At 34.7% G+C, this 16,626-nt stretch overlaps 2 protein-coding genes across 7 annotated transcripts in view; one reads left to right on the forward strand and one right to left on the reverse strand.

Annotated features, from left to right (window-relative positions):
* Positions 1–955: 955 nt before the first annotated feature.
* On the reverse strand, positions 956–9,989 carry LOC106663142 (protein ABHD13). Of its 6 annotated transcripts, none has more exons than XM_014387753.1 (6): positions 9,819–9,989; positions 4,271–4,291; positions 3,684–3,918; positions 1,557–1,750; positions 1,338–1,498; positions 956–1,258 (listed from the first exon to the last, which is right to left on the reverse strand). In XM_014387753.1, the coding sequence occupies exons 1-6, from the start codon at positions 9,898–9,900 to the stop codon at positions 995–997; spliced, it is 957 nt and encodes a 318-aa protein (XP_014243239.1). In that variant the 5' UTR covers positions 9,901–9,989; the 3' UTR covers positions 956–994. The 6 variants fall into 6 exon arrangements, with proteins under 6 accessions (XP_014243239.1, XP_014243266.1, XP_014243248.1 ...); XM_014387780.1 differs by having other exon boundaries at positions 3,684–3,928; positions 9,819–9,975; XM_014387762.2 differs by lacking the exon at positions 4,271–4,291.
* Positions 9,990–10,026: 37 nt separating this feature from the next.
* Positions 10,027–16,626, forward strand: part of LOC106663171 (MOB kinase activator-like 3) — a 37,050-nt gene continuing 30,450 nt past the window's right edge. Inside the window, exon 1 of the mRNA XM_014387804.2 lies at positions 10,027–10,310. Within this exon, the coding sequence (XP_014243290.1) occupies positions 10,239–10,310 (72 nt within the window). The 5' untranslated portion in view covers positions 10,027–10,238. The remainder of the gene's footprint in view (positions 10,311–16,626) is intronic.

The raw sequence follows: 16,626 nt of genomic DNA on the forward strand, positions 1-16,626 counted from the left end.
AAAGATATATTTTCAATTTGATTTACTTGTTATATTCTCCCTTAGTGTAAATGATAAAATTCTTTGAAAAAATGCATAACTGTTTTTTGTTTTTTCACTTTACTTTTAATTTAATTTAATTGATTTTAAAACCCATCCCTAGTTAGGTAATAACTTTGCAAATGAAAGAGAACAAAAGTGGTGGGAAACATCTGCTTATGTATCTGACTGTCAGTCCCTAGTCAAATCCTCGGACTGTTTTGACAGTCATAAACCAGTCACAACCTGGCTTAAAACATATGTGATAGACCATCTGACTGACAGTATGTTGCTGGTTTGGACACATGATGGAACAAACCTAATGTAACCAAGTATAATTTTTATAAAAATAAATGCGTTAATTGATCAGATTGTAATTTTGATAGCTTTTAATTAATTTGTTTTAAAATACACAATTAAAATGTTTTAACAATATTATTAATAACAATAATTTATCCGTTCAATCTTTGTATTTCATTATTAATTCGGAATCAATGTTAAATTGGGAAAGTGCAAAGCATCTACTTAACATTGAGTTTTTTCTCGGTGTTGTTCATTGTGATTAACTGAAAATGTGTTTTATTTTTACTTGGCTTATCAATTTAAAAGGTAGGTGATTTATTAAAGTATACTTACGTAAATTTGGAGATGCCAAACTTATTCTGCCATCCTGTACCATAAATCATGTAGTTTTATTTCTGGAAAAATGTTTTAAATCTTTAATCACCTACCTTTTAAAATTGGACTTGTAAAAATAAAACAAATAATCCACAATGGAATAAAGAAGGCAAAAAAAAATTACAAACTACCTCCTAGTTTTTGTTATAAAAAAAACTGTCCATGATACTGAAATTCATAGTTTAACTTTACAATTACTGAAAATAACTTTAAGCGACCTTAATTTTCATTAAGTAACACAATCAAACAAAACCATTGGTGTTTTGTTTTTTGAATGAATATTTTAATTGTTGAAATCTTATATGTTTATGACAGTCGAGCTCGGTGGGTTGGGCTTGTAGGAATGGACAGTTTGGAGGAATTCAGATATCTGCCTGTAGTAATCATTGCATGTCCAGGTATCGTTGTGCCTGCCACTCGTGATCTGTAAGAGTTTACTGTTCGGTGACGGACACAGGGCAAAAAGGGTTGTCATCATCTTTGGTGGGACAAGGCGATCCTTCAGCCCTGAAATAAACAGTGTCGGGATGTTCACATTGACAATCTTCTTCGTTGACAGATACTGCAAGAAAATAAAAAAGAATATTTATAGGTTTTTTTTTACTACATTCAAGTTAGTTAGATAAAAAAATTATACTCACTTTATTTTTATAGGCAAAAAGTGGGACAAATCTAAGCCATTTATGCTTAAACAGGGAAAGCATTATTTCTGGAATGCTTGTGAATGTGTTTTCAACGATTAGGCACCAAATTCTGCAACCGTACTCTGGCCTTGCAGCTAAGTCGATTGCAACAGCACCTCCTGTAAATCCACTATTTTATTTTATTCCGTATTATTTGTAAATAACGTTCAAATCTACCTAAGGACCTTCCAAACACAATAATTTTGTTTTGATTCACATCAGGCCTCGTGGCCAGAAAGTCCATAGCAGCCCTCGCATCCATATAAAGCCCTTTCTCCGTAGGATGGCCCTGTGAACGGCCATAACCACGGTACTCAACCATGAGCACATTACACTGAAGGTTAGTGTACAACCCTGCAGCATTTTGTAATCTGCAATGCAATATTTCAAGGGTAATCTTGCAAAAAAAAAAAAAAAAAAAAAAAAAAGGTGAAAAATATTTCCTAAAACCTGTTATCAGTTTAAATTCACTCATTGCATTTATGTGATAAACATTATTTCATATTGACAAATTAACCCTTTGTTAATAACCCTAATGTTGTCTTTTTTTCTTTTTTCAAATTGCTTTGCTTTAGGCATAAAGCAACAGTACATCATATACACATTTATTATAATAAGTAAATAATTACCATAACACACACACAACAACACTAACGTCTATTGCATGATCACACATCAATATCATATTCTTTAAAAAATGCATATATCAATTTAGACTACATCCACATTTCAAGTAGAAAGCAAACTTTTCCAGCAAAACGGTTGCTCAAAATTTCTCAGCATATACACCCCGTTGAACAATTTCATCTTGCCTCTTCATATTCTGGGCACATCAAAATTATATTCTTGAATCTTGAAATTATATTCTTCTTTATGTTTTCCAGTTCGTTGCAATAGCTCTGCAGCTTATTATGTGTACTGTATGCATATATGTACTGTATATTATCGCACCTTACATTTGGGTTAAATTACTCAATCTGCTTTATGCAGCTCATACTATCCGAGATTATGAAAAATTCATTCCCATCCAACATGGCAAGCAACATATGTAAGGGTTCTTGTCAGTGCATTATTTTGGCAGTAAATATTGATGATGATAACATCATTTCTTTTTTGTGATTCTTAATTGGGTCATAGTAATCCCAAAAAATTTATTGAACAGAATATATACTACACACCCTGGACCCAACACCTTTAGAATCTACAAGCTAGTTCAGAATTGCCCATCACCAAAATTCATTTAGAAACCAAAAAACATTCTTTATACAAATAAAAATTAATTATTATTCAACCAATTAGGCCAAAATTAAAAGACACACATATTAAAGTTATATATTTGACCTTAAGAAAATCATTACGAGTCCTTCTCTATTTGCCAATGTGTCAGGAACAACACCTGAAGGCGCTCAGTACCTCCCCCGTTGCTCCCGCGTATGAAGTCCAGCTTGAGGGGCCACTCCCGTCCCCTGACAAGCCATTGCCCCTCGCATGTCTACCCCCATTCCACATCAATCCAACAACAAAAGGGGTACCAAGTTAGAGTTTTACAATATTCTAGCTGCAGAATAGGATGACGCTTATTTTTGTACACTGAAGATAGGTCTAGGGATAAAGTGAAAAAAGTGTTTATAATGGGAGGGATATTCTTTTGGTATTATTTTATTTTTTCAGTTAGAATCAATTGTGCAAGTTACACAATTTACACAAGTTTTTTATTTTGTTAGCAGCCAGTTTGGTATTCCGATGTTTATGGAAGGTTCCATAATTTCCGTTGACAAGATTTGTTGGGAATCACTCAGAGAATACGCTGAAGACGTTTATTGTAGAAACTGTTTATTTTTGTAATTTATGTTTTGGAGCATGACCATACACTATTGATATGAAATCTATCGCAGATCTTATAGATTTGTAGAATTACAAGGTCTATCGAAGGCTCTGCTCCCTGTTTTGTACCAGTATAGCTACAAAGCAGGTTGTACAATTTGACACATTTAGCAAGAGCAAGAACAAGTTTAATGAACACGTTAAAGCATAAACCCATCACGACTGGAATCACTTTACTTTTATGTAAGACTTTTAAAAATATTACTGGGTCTACCATCTACAAATAATACAAAAACTAAAACTACAACGACTCCATCCTATAGGTGTTCCTAAGTGGGTTTTGGTGGATGGTCAAAAAAGTATTCTAAATTGTACTAATATAACATTTTTTTAAAACTTAATTACCATATGTTACAAATTTTATACTCCAGCTTTAAAAAAAAAAAAATTAAAAATCAACATCTAAATTGAATGAAGTACCTGTGCCCCATATTCCCTGCATTGCCGTGGAAAAAAACCAGTGTAGGTACGATGAGACCCTTGGGATCAGGGTGGCGTATGAAGTACAAGTTGATCCTCGTCCCGTCCTCACTCTGGATGAAGATATTCTGAAATGGCAGGCTGAAGGCGGACGGGTCCATGACGAAATCGCGTGAGTTGGCATTGTTGTCGTCTGGGTGGTACAGGAGGTGGTCCTGCGTCTTGTAGAAGATCACTGAAAGAGACTACACGAATAAATCGCTTGTCATAATTTCCCAGGTTGTCTGAATTAATTTGGTGTTCAGAGTATGGTATTAAAAATATAAAAAAATTCTAAACACTATTTTATGGTTTATGACTTCAACAATTTAAAACACTTGGGGATTTAAAAAATAACCAATTTTCTTATTTGATGTGCCTGGAGTATCTGGTTCACTGAAATGGCATTTAGCAAATGATGGTTTTTCTTTAACAAAAGCTAAAATAAGCCCTCTTGTACTGATAAGTTTTTTAAATGAAAATTATTATGCCTCATCCTGATACACTAAATCCAAAACTAAATTTAAATTGAATTTTAAAATACTTACATAATCTGAAAGGCCATAAACCTACAAGTAAATCAATTTTCTTTAAATGATTACAAATGAATTTTTTTGTAACTTAAATCCTAAAAATATTTCTAGTTTATTATGGCTCTAAATTACCCATAAATAAAGTAAAAAACTTTACGGTATTAAAACTGAAATAGCACATCCAAAACCAATATTGTTACAACTGTCTAATTGTATTTATCGTTTTCGACATTTCATTCCTTTTTACTTATTTTTTATTTATTTATTTTTTAATTTACCTACTGTTTCATAATTCTTTCTCATCCAATGCAATGTATAAAAAGTATGCTAATGTTATTTGATAAATTTTTGTATTTCATTAACAACTTTACAAAGTATTAAGCATGGAAGTCATTCATTAAAAATTTTAGTTTCAAAAAATTATTTCTTTATGAAATGATTTAAATATTCAACACTCAGTATATTACACTTTAAAATAAATAGACTGGAAACATTGAGGAAAGTCAAAATCGACACATAACCTCTTTCGGGAGGTGTCCTCTAATAAGAGATAATACCATCTGATAACACACGTACATCCTCCTTCCTTCCATTAAAATCTGGCGTTCTAGCATCTTTCCCATCCTTTTTAGTATATTAACGACCTCTCTGACTTCATCCAGAACTGTAATTACCATCTTTATGCAAATGACTCCAAATTTACATATCTTTCTATCCCTCAGACTACAATTGGCCATCCTAAAGATCCAGAACAACCTTAATTCCATTAATGAATGGGCCCATAAAAATCCCCTGAACTTCAATCCGTCAGCAGTCCTCGGCCATAGTCATCGGATCCAAACTTCTCCAATCCCTCCCCAATATCCCTTCTCTCACTAAATAACTAGCCCATCTCCTTTCGTGCCTTCGTCAAAAACCTTGGGTTTATTCTCGACCAAAACCTCTCCTGGCACCCTAAAATTTCCAAATTTCCCGCTGCTGTTTAGCCTCCCTCAGCCTAATCTGTCAGTCCTGGCTTCTCTTTCCCTTCTCCACCTATAAACTCCTACTATCTCCTCTTATCTTTCCCTTCTTCCATTACAGTTATGTGGCATACAGGGGGCTCTCGGAGGGGCAAAGCAGGCACTTGAAGTGCATCCTGTGCTGTGTCACATTCAGATTCGGCACCCCCCAGGGGTCCCGGGTGTCCAGTCTGTATTTGGATCTTTCCTGGCTCTCCTCTTCCTTCAAATCTTAGTACTTCCTAGGATCCTTCCTTTTTCATTGTTTTCATACCTGATGTCCTCAGTATATCATCCAATCCCTCCAATTCAAATCCTCTCACCACTCCTACAACCCCCCCCCAGTACCTTATTCTTCCCCAACACAAAACCCACTCCTTCGAAAAATCCTTCCTGATCCGTGGCACCAAACTCTGGAACTCTCTCCCACATCTCTTAATTAATCCCTCCTACATAATCACCTCCCTTCCCTTCAAACAGTCATTTTCTTAAATTTTTATAAAAACGGTAATAGTTTCATTTTGAATTAATATTTTTTAGGCTGTCAGTTTAATTTGTAGGCCTTGATTTTCTTCCGCATTGATTTTTTGATTAGGCTCCCCAAACTTTTCTTAAGATTCAAGCGATTCTTTTCTTTAGTTTAATCACTTTGGCGAGTCAGAGTCATGTTAATAATAAAAAATTTAAACTTAAACTGAAATCATGAAATGAAACCAACATCGGAAAGAAAATATGCTACCCCCAGAAAAATTACAAAATGATTAATCTGCCCTGTCCCTACTCAGAGGTTTTCTGTACAAGTACCCTCGTTCTTTTGTGAGTGTCCCCTAAGTAAAAGTGTTGAATAGATAGAAAAAGAATCTTTAACGCAAGTGCATCTGTGTCCCCCTAAACAGAAGAGTCCATAATTCAAAGGTTTTACTGTAAGATTTTTAAAAAATTTAATTACCATCTGTACAAATTAGATACATTATGTAATGAGACAAAATATTGGGTTGTCCGGAAAATAATGCAGGATTTTGGTATTAAACAAAAAAAAAGAAACTAGTTACTTTAAAGCAATGTTCTTTAATCAAAATAATTTCCCATACNAATCCTGTAAACGTAAACAGAATATTTTATATAGATTTTTTTTAATGAAAACTTAAAATCCTGCATTATTTTCCGGACAACCCGATATTACTTTACTGCATATATATGAGGGGAGCCAGCAACCATTGTTGCACTCTAAGCTATTAGCCTAGCAAGCACTATTTGTAAGAAGGTCCTGGGAGCATCTCTGCTTAAGTTACCTTACTAGATTGTATGGATAGGTAATATTGGACATGGATGGGTTTTTAATAGGTTAGCATGTGAGGATAGATTTTCACTGAATCTAGAAAAATTGTTAGGGATAAAGTTTTTAGAAAGGACAGTGTTGGAAATGTAGGATGGAGCGTAGCCAATGGTTCTGAGGACTTTGGATTGGAAGGTTTAGCAGTGCCTTACAATTCACTAATCCATATCCAAATCGATTTCAACAGTGTCTTATAAAGAGAGTTTGTTGATGCATATGATGTTCTCAATAATAATAATCCAAATTCTTGACTTTTAATTTGTGTTCTAATGTGTGTCATTAGACATGAGTGAATTGTACAATGGGTTTTGTTTTGGAGGGTTAAAGTAATTTAAATCAATTGCTTTCATTTATCATAAGACACCAGAAGTTGCTCCATTCGGTTATTGGAGCTCCTCCAAAGCAATTGCAGGGTCAGCTATCCTGACAACAAGTAGTTCGAGCAGCAGTGTATTGAGCCGAAGGTCATGGTTTGAATCCCTCTCGTGATACTAACTTTTTCATCTCAACCAAGACCTTTCATAAAAAGAATAATTAATTGAAATAAGTAATTTGGCCAATTAGACCACTAAACAAATGGATTAATATAACATATCGTTAAAGTTTGTGGAGTAATAAAACCAGAGTTGTTCTAGATAACAAATCTTATCTCACTTTGAGTACTAAGTAACTACTGTATCTATTACTAATTAGGTCTATATTGACATATTCCTGTGAACTCTGGGGGAGGGGCTCTAATCGCCTGAACAAAATAGACATGACACAAAACAGAGTTTTATGTTTTGTCACAGGAGCCCCATGGTATGTGCGCAACAGTACCTGTATCAAGACCTAGCCAATCCAGTAGTACAGCTGGTTGCTAGTAAAGCCTGTAGAGCCCTTAACACAATGATGACTGACCAAGCAAATCCAATCATCGCACAAATAGCGACATTACCCCCACTTCTTCCCAATCGCTGACTCAAGAGAAAGCTGTGTCAATTTTTCCTTCTTGATGATAAGGCTAGGGATAGGTACAGGGATAAAAGAGGTGGCCTATTGCACCTCGACCTGAATAGATCTATTGTGCTCCCCTGTTATTTATAACTTACTGGCCAGCTTCAGGTTGTTAATCAACCTCCATAGCCCTGCCAGTGGCTCCTTAGTGTAGGATCATGCTTGTGACTTTTCTTATCCTAGTTGCAAGAACCTGCACCTAAAAAGACCTTCACAGAAACATAAAATATGTTCTGCAGTCTCCTCCTCTTTTTGGAAGTATCTGAAGAGTGTTTCTTCTGTCTGTACTCCTATCCGGTGCATGTGCCTTCTTAAGTGGCAGTAGTCCAACTGGAATCCGGGTTCAGTTGTGGTTGCCTTCCAGTAATTCTTTTGTAAATTTTGTGGATGGTCCTGCTATGAATTTCTTCGCATAGCTGATACCTGTGGTATTGTTCCTCCAGGTTTTGGACTCATTAAGGATCCATTTCAAGATGTATCCTCTTTTGTGGCAGAATGCTAAGCCACAGTAGGGTTCAGGACCCAGAGAGTCTATGTTGCCCCCCCCCCCTTTTGGCCTACATGTTAACCTTTTCATTGCCCTCTATGCCCCGAGTGCCTGGGGACCCACATCAGGGTCAGGTCATTAGTGTCACTGACTTCTGTCAGGGCCTCCATGCAGTTTGAAAAAATCTTTGTGTTCGCCTCGCATGAGCCTGTCTGTCAGAGAAAATGGCTTTCTTCCGGGAATGTAATCCTAGCCTTTTTTATTTCTCTGGTGCAGTGTTCAATCAATATGATTTCAGATTGAAAAACTGTGGCATATTTACCTAGGTTTACAGTCAGTTCAGTCTTTGGGTTCATCCCAAAGACTCCAGCTCTCGTACCCTTGTCAATTTTGAAGCCGTTAGTACGTTAGTACACTAGTAGGAGTTTGCCTTTAGCGGTGTTCCTTTGGGCCATTCTTCCCGTTCTGGTATCAGTACCTTGTACTTTCTAGTTAAGGAGTTTATTGGAGTAGTGGTATCGATTGACATACCTAATATGGCATCTGCCTGTATCTCCTTCCTCAGTTTCCATTGTTTATTTATGGCCTATCCTTGCAGATGATTGTCCATTTATGAGCCTGTGGGCTGATGCTCTGCTTTCTCCTTGGATTAAAACATGAAGTGGTGGGAGGTTTAAAAACACTTCCAGGGCCGCAGTTGGCATTGTGCTCATGGCTCTGGTGACACTGAGACAAGCTTGTCTTTAGGTGCCACTTAATAGCCTTATTGCTTTGGCAAGAGTCTTGGTCCACCACACCACCGACCCATATGTCAACATTGGTCTTAGGACACAGGTGTTTAGCCTTATGGCCGTTTTAGGGTTTAGACCCTGGTGCAGAGCCTTCTGCACCTTCCCAAGCAATTTTGGTTCTCTGGTAGTTTTAATCAAATGTGAATTCCATTTGAGCTGCTGGTGTAGTGTGATCTCTAGATATTTGTTGCCCTCCTTGGAAAACGGGATCAGAGTCTCGTTTAGACTTGGAGTTTTAAGCTTCCTATTGTCATCTTTGTGAATGGAATCATGCTTTTCGATACATAGTCACGTGTATCATCTCAGTAGAACTTCATTGATTAAGATATTGCCACTGCGCAAGGTGTGGTCACCAAAGTCACGTGTATATAGCAATATTTATTAATAAATTATAATCATATACTTTCTGTAAATTATTATGTGAGTGCCAAAGTCGATAATTTATTATGCTACTAGATTCTGTGTTATCAAAACTGTACTAATTTGTACTGATAATTAAAGATTCTTTTTGAAAAACGAACTTACTCCCAAAGGCCGCGACTATGATGACGGTCGCCGTGAAGACGCCGAGGACGAAATAAACAAACAGAAAGAAGACTACGCAATAAACCAAAACTTTCCAACATTTCAGAACTGCTTGGCTTAGGAATCGGAAGCAGCCTGCAATGTCGATGCTGGGGTTCATTTCACATCCGGCCTGCGACATCAAAAAGCGAACCGGGGTAGTTTTGAACCCGAAACGGGTTGAAAAAACCCAAAAAACTTGAAAAACTCTGGAAAGACCGACACTGGAACCTCCCGGGCTGTTGCCCAACTGCCAAAAGTACCAGGTTCAAGGTGCCAAGAGGGCATTTTAAATTCAATGATCACATTTATATTGATTGATCTTGAAAATATATATATAAGAAAAAAAATGAAAAACTACGAACTATTTAAAAAAAAGAATATTTACAGTTAAATATTAGGCGCTTTTTTTCATTGAGCTTCCTCTTCGGTTTTTCCGACGTGCTCTTTTTCCTTATCCTTCTCAGCATCTTTTAATAATAACGAGCCTTTATTTCTGCCGTGTAATTATTTTCGTGTTATGAATTTAACGTGCCTGGATTGAAAGATCGACGAAAATGATCGATGGTGGAATCGATTCTGTCAGCTGACGGCCTCTCCCCCTCTCGCCGGTGAAGAAGCTTTCAAAGCTTATTAGTTAAGTTATTGGCTTTAGTCGTTCACGTACCTCGAATCTGTGCGACGCCGGCTGGTCGTCGGCTTTTCGTTGTCTCAAGTCGGATTTCACACGGCCACCTCAAGTTAGAGACGTGATGCCCTGGCTTCGCCTCGTCCTCCTCACTGAGCCGACCTGCCCAAATCTTTTCTAATGATTTTCAACTTCAACGGAAACTTTGACATGTCGCTGAGCGGCTTTATGGAATTCTTCCAAAAGGGGAAGGTAATGCATCTATTTTTCTATTTACTATTAATAAACGGGGTATTTATTCGCGAAAGTAAGCCGGAATTTTAAGCCTTTTCTTCCGATGCAGCGGGTCCAAAGTCAGCCTTTTTCCAATTCTATTTTTTACAAAGGGCCACCCCTGGGAGAGAAGACTTTATAGACAACATGATCGCAAAAACACCACATTTTCAAACAAATCTTTAATTAGGCCACATCTTTGTTTTGTACACTTGTTAAGGAAAAATGGACAATTTGACATTCATTTTGTCCATTTGAGTCCCTTGGCGCACATTTGTGATGAATGGAATGTTGACATTGCTCGAATATACGCAAGTTGTTTAACAGCCTTTTTTGTTTTTTATAAACTGAAAATACACAAATTGTCGTGTACAGTTCCACTTGTAATTTAAAAAACAGTTAAAATAGCTTGACAAATAATTTTCATTGGAAGAATACAATTTGACATTCAATTTGTTTATTTAATAGAGTCCCCATCCGTCTATTATTGGCACACATTTCTGTTAAATGGAATTCCTCCTATATTTCCAATTTTAACAAAGTTATTGTTAAAAGCCTTTGTTTGTTTTTATTGAGTGAAAAAAAGACAACGTATGTACTTCCACCACTTGTTATAATCGAAACAAAAAGTTAAAATAGCTTGACAAATAATTAACATACGAAGAATACTATTTGACATTCAGTTTATCCAATTGAATCCCCATCCGTTGATTATTGGCGCACATTAATCTTCCAATATTTATCAACCTTTGTTTGTTTTTTATACTAAAATAATCGTCCTGTACACTTCGACTTGTTATAATTAAAAAAAGAAGTTAAAATAACACAATTGATATATGTACATAGAATACAATTTGACATTCAGTTTCTCCAATTAAATCCCCATGCGTTGATTATTGGCGCACATTTGTGATAAATGGATTGGTGACATTCCTCCAATATTTGCAATTCATAACAAAGTTATGGTTAAAAGGCTTTGTTTGTTTTTGTAAACTAAAAAAATCGACTTATACACTTCCACTTATAATTTTAAAAAAAGTTAAAACAGCTTGACAAATAATTTATACACAGGACGTAGAATAGATGTAAAATTCAGTGTGTCCAGTTGAATCCCCATCCGTTGATTATTGAAGCACATTATTTGTATTCAATGGAATCTTGACATTGCTCGAATATACGCAAGTTTTTTAACAGCCTTTTTTTTATCAACTAAAAATAAGTAAATCATCATGTACAGTTCCACTTGTTATAATTTAAAAAAAGTTAAAATAGCGCGACAAATAATTCACATAGGAAGAATAAAATTTGACCTTCAGTTTGTCCAATTAAATACCCATCCATTGATTATTGGCGCACATTGATGTTAAATGTAATGTCGACATTCCTCCAATATTTGCAATTCATACAAAGTTTTGGTTAACAGCCTTTGTTTGGTTTTGTAGACTAAAAGAAAGTCGACGTATATACTTCTACTTGTTATATTAAAAAAAAAGTTAAAATAGCTTGACAAATAATTAACATACAAAGAATACAAATTGACATTCAGTTTGTCCAATTGAATCCCAAACGAATCCCTTCGTTTATTATTGGCACACATTTGTGTTCCCTGGACTGTTGACATTGCTCAAATGTTGTTTGACATACTTTTTTTTAATATACAGTACATAACATACAAATATATATACATATAATCAGTACACTTCCAATTGTTATAATTAAAAAAAAAAAGTTGAAACTATTAATACATGTACATAAAATACATTTAACATTCAGTTTGATCAATTGTGTCCCCATCCGTTGATTATTAGCGCACATCAAATGATAAATGGAATGTTGACATTCTTCCAATATTTGCAATTCAAAACAAAGTTATGATTCATATATACTAAAAAATCGTCGTGTACAAGCCACTTGTTATAATTTATAAAAAAAAGGTAAAATAACTTGATATTTAATATTCAGTTTGTCCAATTGAGTCCTTAACCGTTGATTATTGGCACACACTTGGATAAAAGGAATGTTGACATTCTTCCAATATTTGCAAGAAGTTTTTATGGGATTAACAGCCTTTTTTGGTTTTCATTAACTAAAAATAAACAAATCGTTGTGTAGAGTTCTTCTTGTTGCAATTAAAAAAAAACTGTTAAAAAAGTTTGACAAATAACTTATATAAGTAGAATATATTTAAAATTCAGTGTGTCCAATTGAATCCTTATCCGTTGATTATTGGATTTTTGCTTCGTATTTTCTTCTTCAAACGCCCAAAAATATCAGAAATTACTCATGTATCATGTTTTCCCTTAATCTTAATCTTATCCTTTTTGGAGCCAGGGTGAGTTTATCAGAATTTGACCATTTGGACCATGACAATTTATATGACTCCAGTATCCACAATTCAATAACTTCATTATCAGTGTTCTTTTTGTTTTACATTTTCCCTTAAAAAAATTCTACGATTATATTTATTTTTATGTATCATAAAATTATCTTTTGGTCTTAATTAATTGTAAGTAAATTATAAGTTGAATATGTCCACCAATAACCTTTGCAATATCTCCGTTTCTTTAATTTATCCATTTGGACCATGATTGCACTGATAAAACCGCAGTATCCACGATGCACTACATACCTCAATTTTCTGCGTTGTTTTTGTTAGACATTTTCCCAAACAAAACCCAAAAATATCAATTATTGCCTTATCCTAACAAAAGCCATTCTGTCTTGTTTATCTCCATTTTCAGACCTAGTATAAGTAAATTAGATTGATATTTTGACCATGACTACATTTATATGGCCTCATACGTACAGCTTTTTACGTCAAATTACCCCTTTTTCGCACCAAATTATCCCTTTTATCTTCAAATTAATATTTTTTTGAAATAACAACATAATAACAACAAAAAAAGTAGAGATGGTATGAAAAATAAAAATGTATATCAAATTCTTGTGTATTTGAGAATTTTTTAAAATATAAAATAACTGCGCTCATAAAAACACCTTTTGGAAATTACGATTACAATTAAAAATTATGTAAAACGTAAATATAGAAATAAAGAATTTTTGTAAGGAGGGTATTTCAACTACGAGACAGTTGCGGCTACCGACGTCCTATTTCTTTTGTATCATTTTCCTATTTCATAATATGATCTAAAAGCTCCATTATTTTATTTGTTTATTTTTTAAATGCGGGAATTTTATTGTACTTTACGTACTTACATCTAGGTTTTTCGATGTTTTAAAGAAAGAATTTGAAATAAAAAAGGGTTAATTTGAAAAACGAAAAAAGAAAAGGTTAATTTGAAATTACAGTGTCAATTACGCATTAAAAAGGGTTAATTTGTCGGAAAAATGCTAGATTTCCAATTTTCATAGTTCATCTTGTCACTAACAAACCGCGAAAAATGCCATTAACTAATCTTATGTTACAAAAATCTCTTTGTCTTCATTATTCGTCCCTGTTTTTGGACTCAGGGGTAAGTTAATTAGATGAATATTTTGACAATAACTACAACGATAGGTTTGCAATAAATACGTACAATGTTTTCAATTTTTAGTGTTGCTTTGGCCTGCCATTTTTCCTAACATAAAAAAAATCAAATACTGCATAGTCAAAATCAAATTCTCCTAGTCTTAATTATTTTACATTATTTTTTGATTCCTTAGATAAGTAAATTAGAAACTGACCGTTTGGACCATGACTTCATCGATAAGATATTATCCACAGTGCAGTTGTAATTTTCAGTGTTGTTTTTGTTTTACTACTTGCAATAAGGAACAGCCAAAAATGACATTATCAATGTCCCTGTTGCCCTGTTGCCATAATTATTTGATTATATACATATAGGATAGCATCCTCGCACAAAAATATATAAGTGTATTACAAGTAATTATACATAAAAAGAGCTCATCTTACTAACAATATTTAATCTAACAATCATTACAATGTTTATACATAATGTGGTGTAGTTATATTCATATGGATAGAAGATAAAGAAATTTTGTGGTGTAATTATAATCATATCGATAGAAGATAAGAAATTTTTGATGTAAATACAATAATTATGCATGCCTAGATTATCAAGATTTGTTTAGCGAATTGTGATATTGGTTTAGAAAAATATTAATAGAGGAATTAAATAATGTGGTGAGTTTTTGCGATAGTATTGTGGCGTAGCATGTAGAAGATCCTATATTGCCTCAGCTGATAGGGAGTAGTGGATAAGTTAATTTGCCTAGAAGTTGAGGACAGTCGTCATTGTATAAATTAATAATTTTTAAAATGGTTAGTAAGTCTGTAATCTGCATGTTTAATGGGATTAGGTTTAACTGTGATTGAAACTGGTTATAATCGGAAAGGTTTATTCCCAACTTAAAGGCAACCATCCTCAAAAATGTATTTTGTACTCGAAAGTTTCTGACTGGAAAACAGTACTCAAGTGAAGATGTCACCATAGAGGTCATGGAATTTACTTTAGGGATGGCTAGGGTTGGAATTTACCTACCTACAAATCTTTAATATATCGTGAAATAAAGCGCTTTTAAACTTGTAGATTTTATTTTTATCAGTTGTAATTTATCTATAATATAAATGATCATATTCATAGGATTTGCTGTCTTACTGTCCACAATGAGATATCTCCAGTTGTCACAATAAGCCAAGTATGTCGTAGGTTGATTTATGACAATATTAAATTTAACCTTTTTTATTATTAATTTTTGCGTGAATAAATTGTTAAGATAGGGTATATTTTGCAAAATGTGATATCTTGCTTTTGTTCCACAATGTTTACTAACAATCAGAGGAAAATGTCATTGTTTTCTCAACTTCTCTACAATACCAGAATTTATTTTTGTTTAACTTGTCGAGAAACCGTAGTCTTTGAGACTATGTTAAAAACAAACTAGAAAACATTTAGTCTATTTTTTACTGTTACTGGGGAAAATAGACTACGACTAGGGGAGCTATAGGGGCAATCATTAAAAGCACCCACGATATTGAGCTAACTTCTACACAAATACAACAAGCTACATCAACTCATATCATGAAGCCTGCCCATAAACGACGTACAACCTACACCAACAAAAAGAGAATATGCTGAATGGCAAATTGGCGGCACTAAGAAAAAAGCTCGCAAACTTTGGAATAGAGCGAGAAAAACGGCGAATACTGAAGACTAATCCTAACAGAATTCGATAGGGAGAACAGAAATGCAAAACAACAATCGTGGAGAAAATAGTTGAAAACGTCACTGAAGCAAGTATACTTTACAAAATCCTTGCCAAAAACCGTATAAACCCCATCGAAGCTATAGGGGAAAAAACGTGATGGAAAACACACGAACCGGAAAGGAAACATTAGAAATGCTAATAAATACGCTCTTTCCGGAATCAAAATCTACTACCTGGACATAAAGAACTGAGAAATTGAGCCGATTACACTGAACTAGGGAATTAGGAAGGTACAATAAGCCAGAAGGCTGCAGTGCTTGGGGAGTGCAAACACCGCTTCCTAGTATCATCATCAACATTACCTTAAGTTCTGTAAATACCATAATTTATTTTGGTTTAAGTTGTCAAGAAACCGTAGTCTTTGAGACTATGGTAAAAACAAACTGGAAACCATTAAGTCTATTTTTATGCAAAACTGCTTTTCGCACTCTCACTTACAATTTCGATTATTTTTCTAAGATTGTTATAGTCTTTCCGCCTGTATGATTTTTTATTATAATGGCTTAATAAAACATTTTTTCCTGTAGATGAACCTGTAATTCGGTCGTTAACGATCATTATCTGTCTATCCTTGCTGTAACACTGAAGATGGGGTAATGTCGAAACACGTTTGGTAGAACAACACAGCCAGGGTTGAGGGTGTTGCGGAAGTTTATCTTTGCGATATGGAGGTCTTTGATTAACATGGTAGTGGTAGTCATTTTGTGGTCCTTGGCGCGAAGGAAATCATTCCTAAGATTCTGTTTTGTGTTGTCTTGTCTGCAAAGATTGAAGGTGAGTGAGATCGTCCTGCTGGGCTACATGAGCCATAGGAGCAATGCAGATTCAGCAGTGTTTTGGTTGAAACTGTTATGGGTGATCAATCAGAAGGTGTTGTCTTATTTTGTTATTAGTCTTAACATGCGTGTACTATATTAACTTTCCATCCAAGTGCAATCCTAGGTAGCGGGCATTTGCCCTGTGAGGTCTTTCATGGTTCCACTTCTTTATCAGAAACTTGAACTTGGATGGGTTCATGACAGTGACTTTTTACACCACTCTTCAGCAAGTTCTGGAAACTGTAGGC

Source organism: Cimex lectularius, unplaced genomic scaffold (assembly GCF_000648675.2).
Source record: "Cimex lectularius strain Harlan isolate CLEC.00 unplaced genomic scaffold, Clec_2.1 scaffold23, whole genome shotgun sequence".
NCBI classification, from domain to species: domain Eukaryota; kingdom Metazoa; phylum Arthropoda; class Insecta; order Hemiptera; family Cimicidae; genus Cimex; species Cimex lectularius.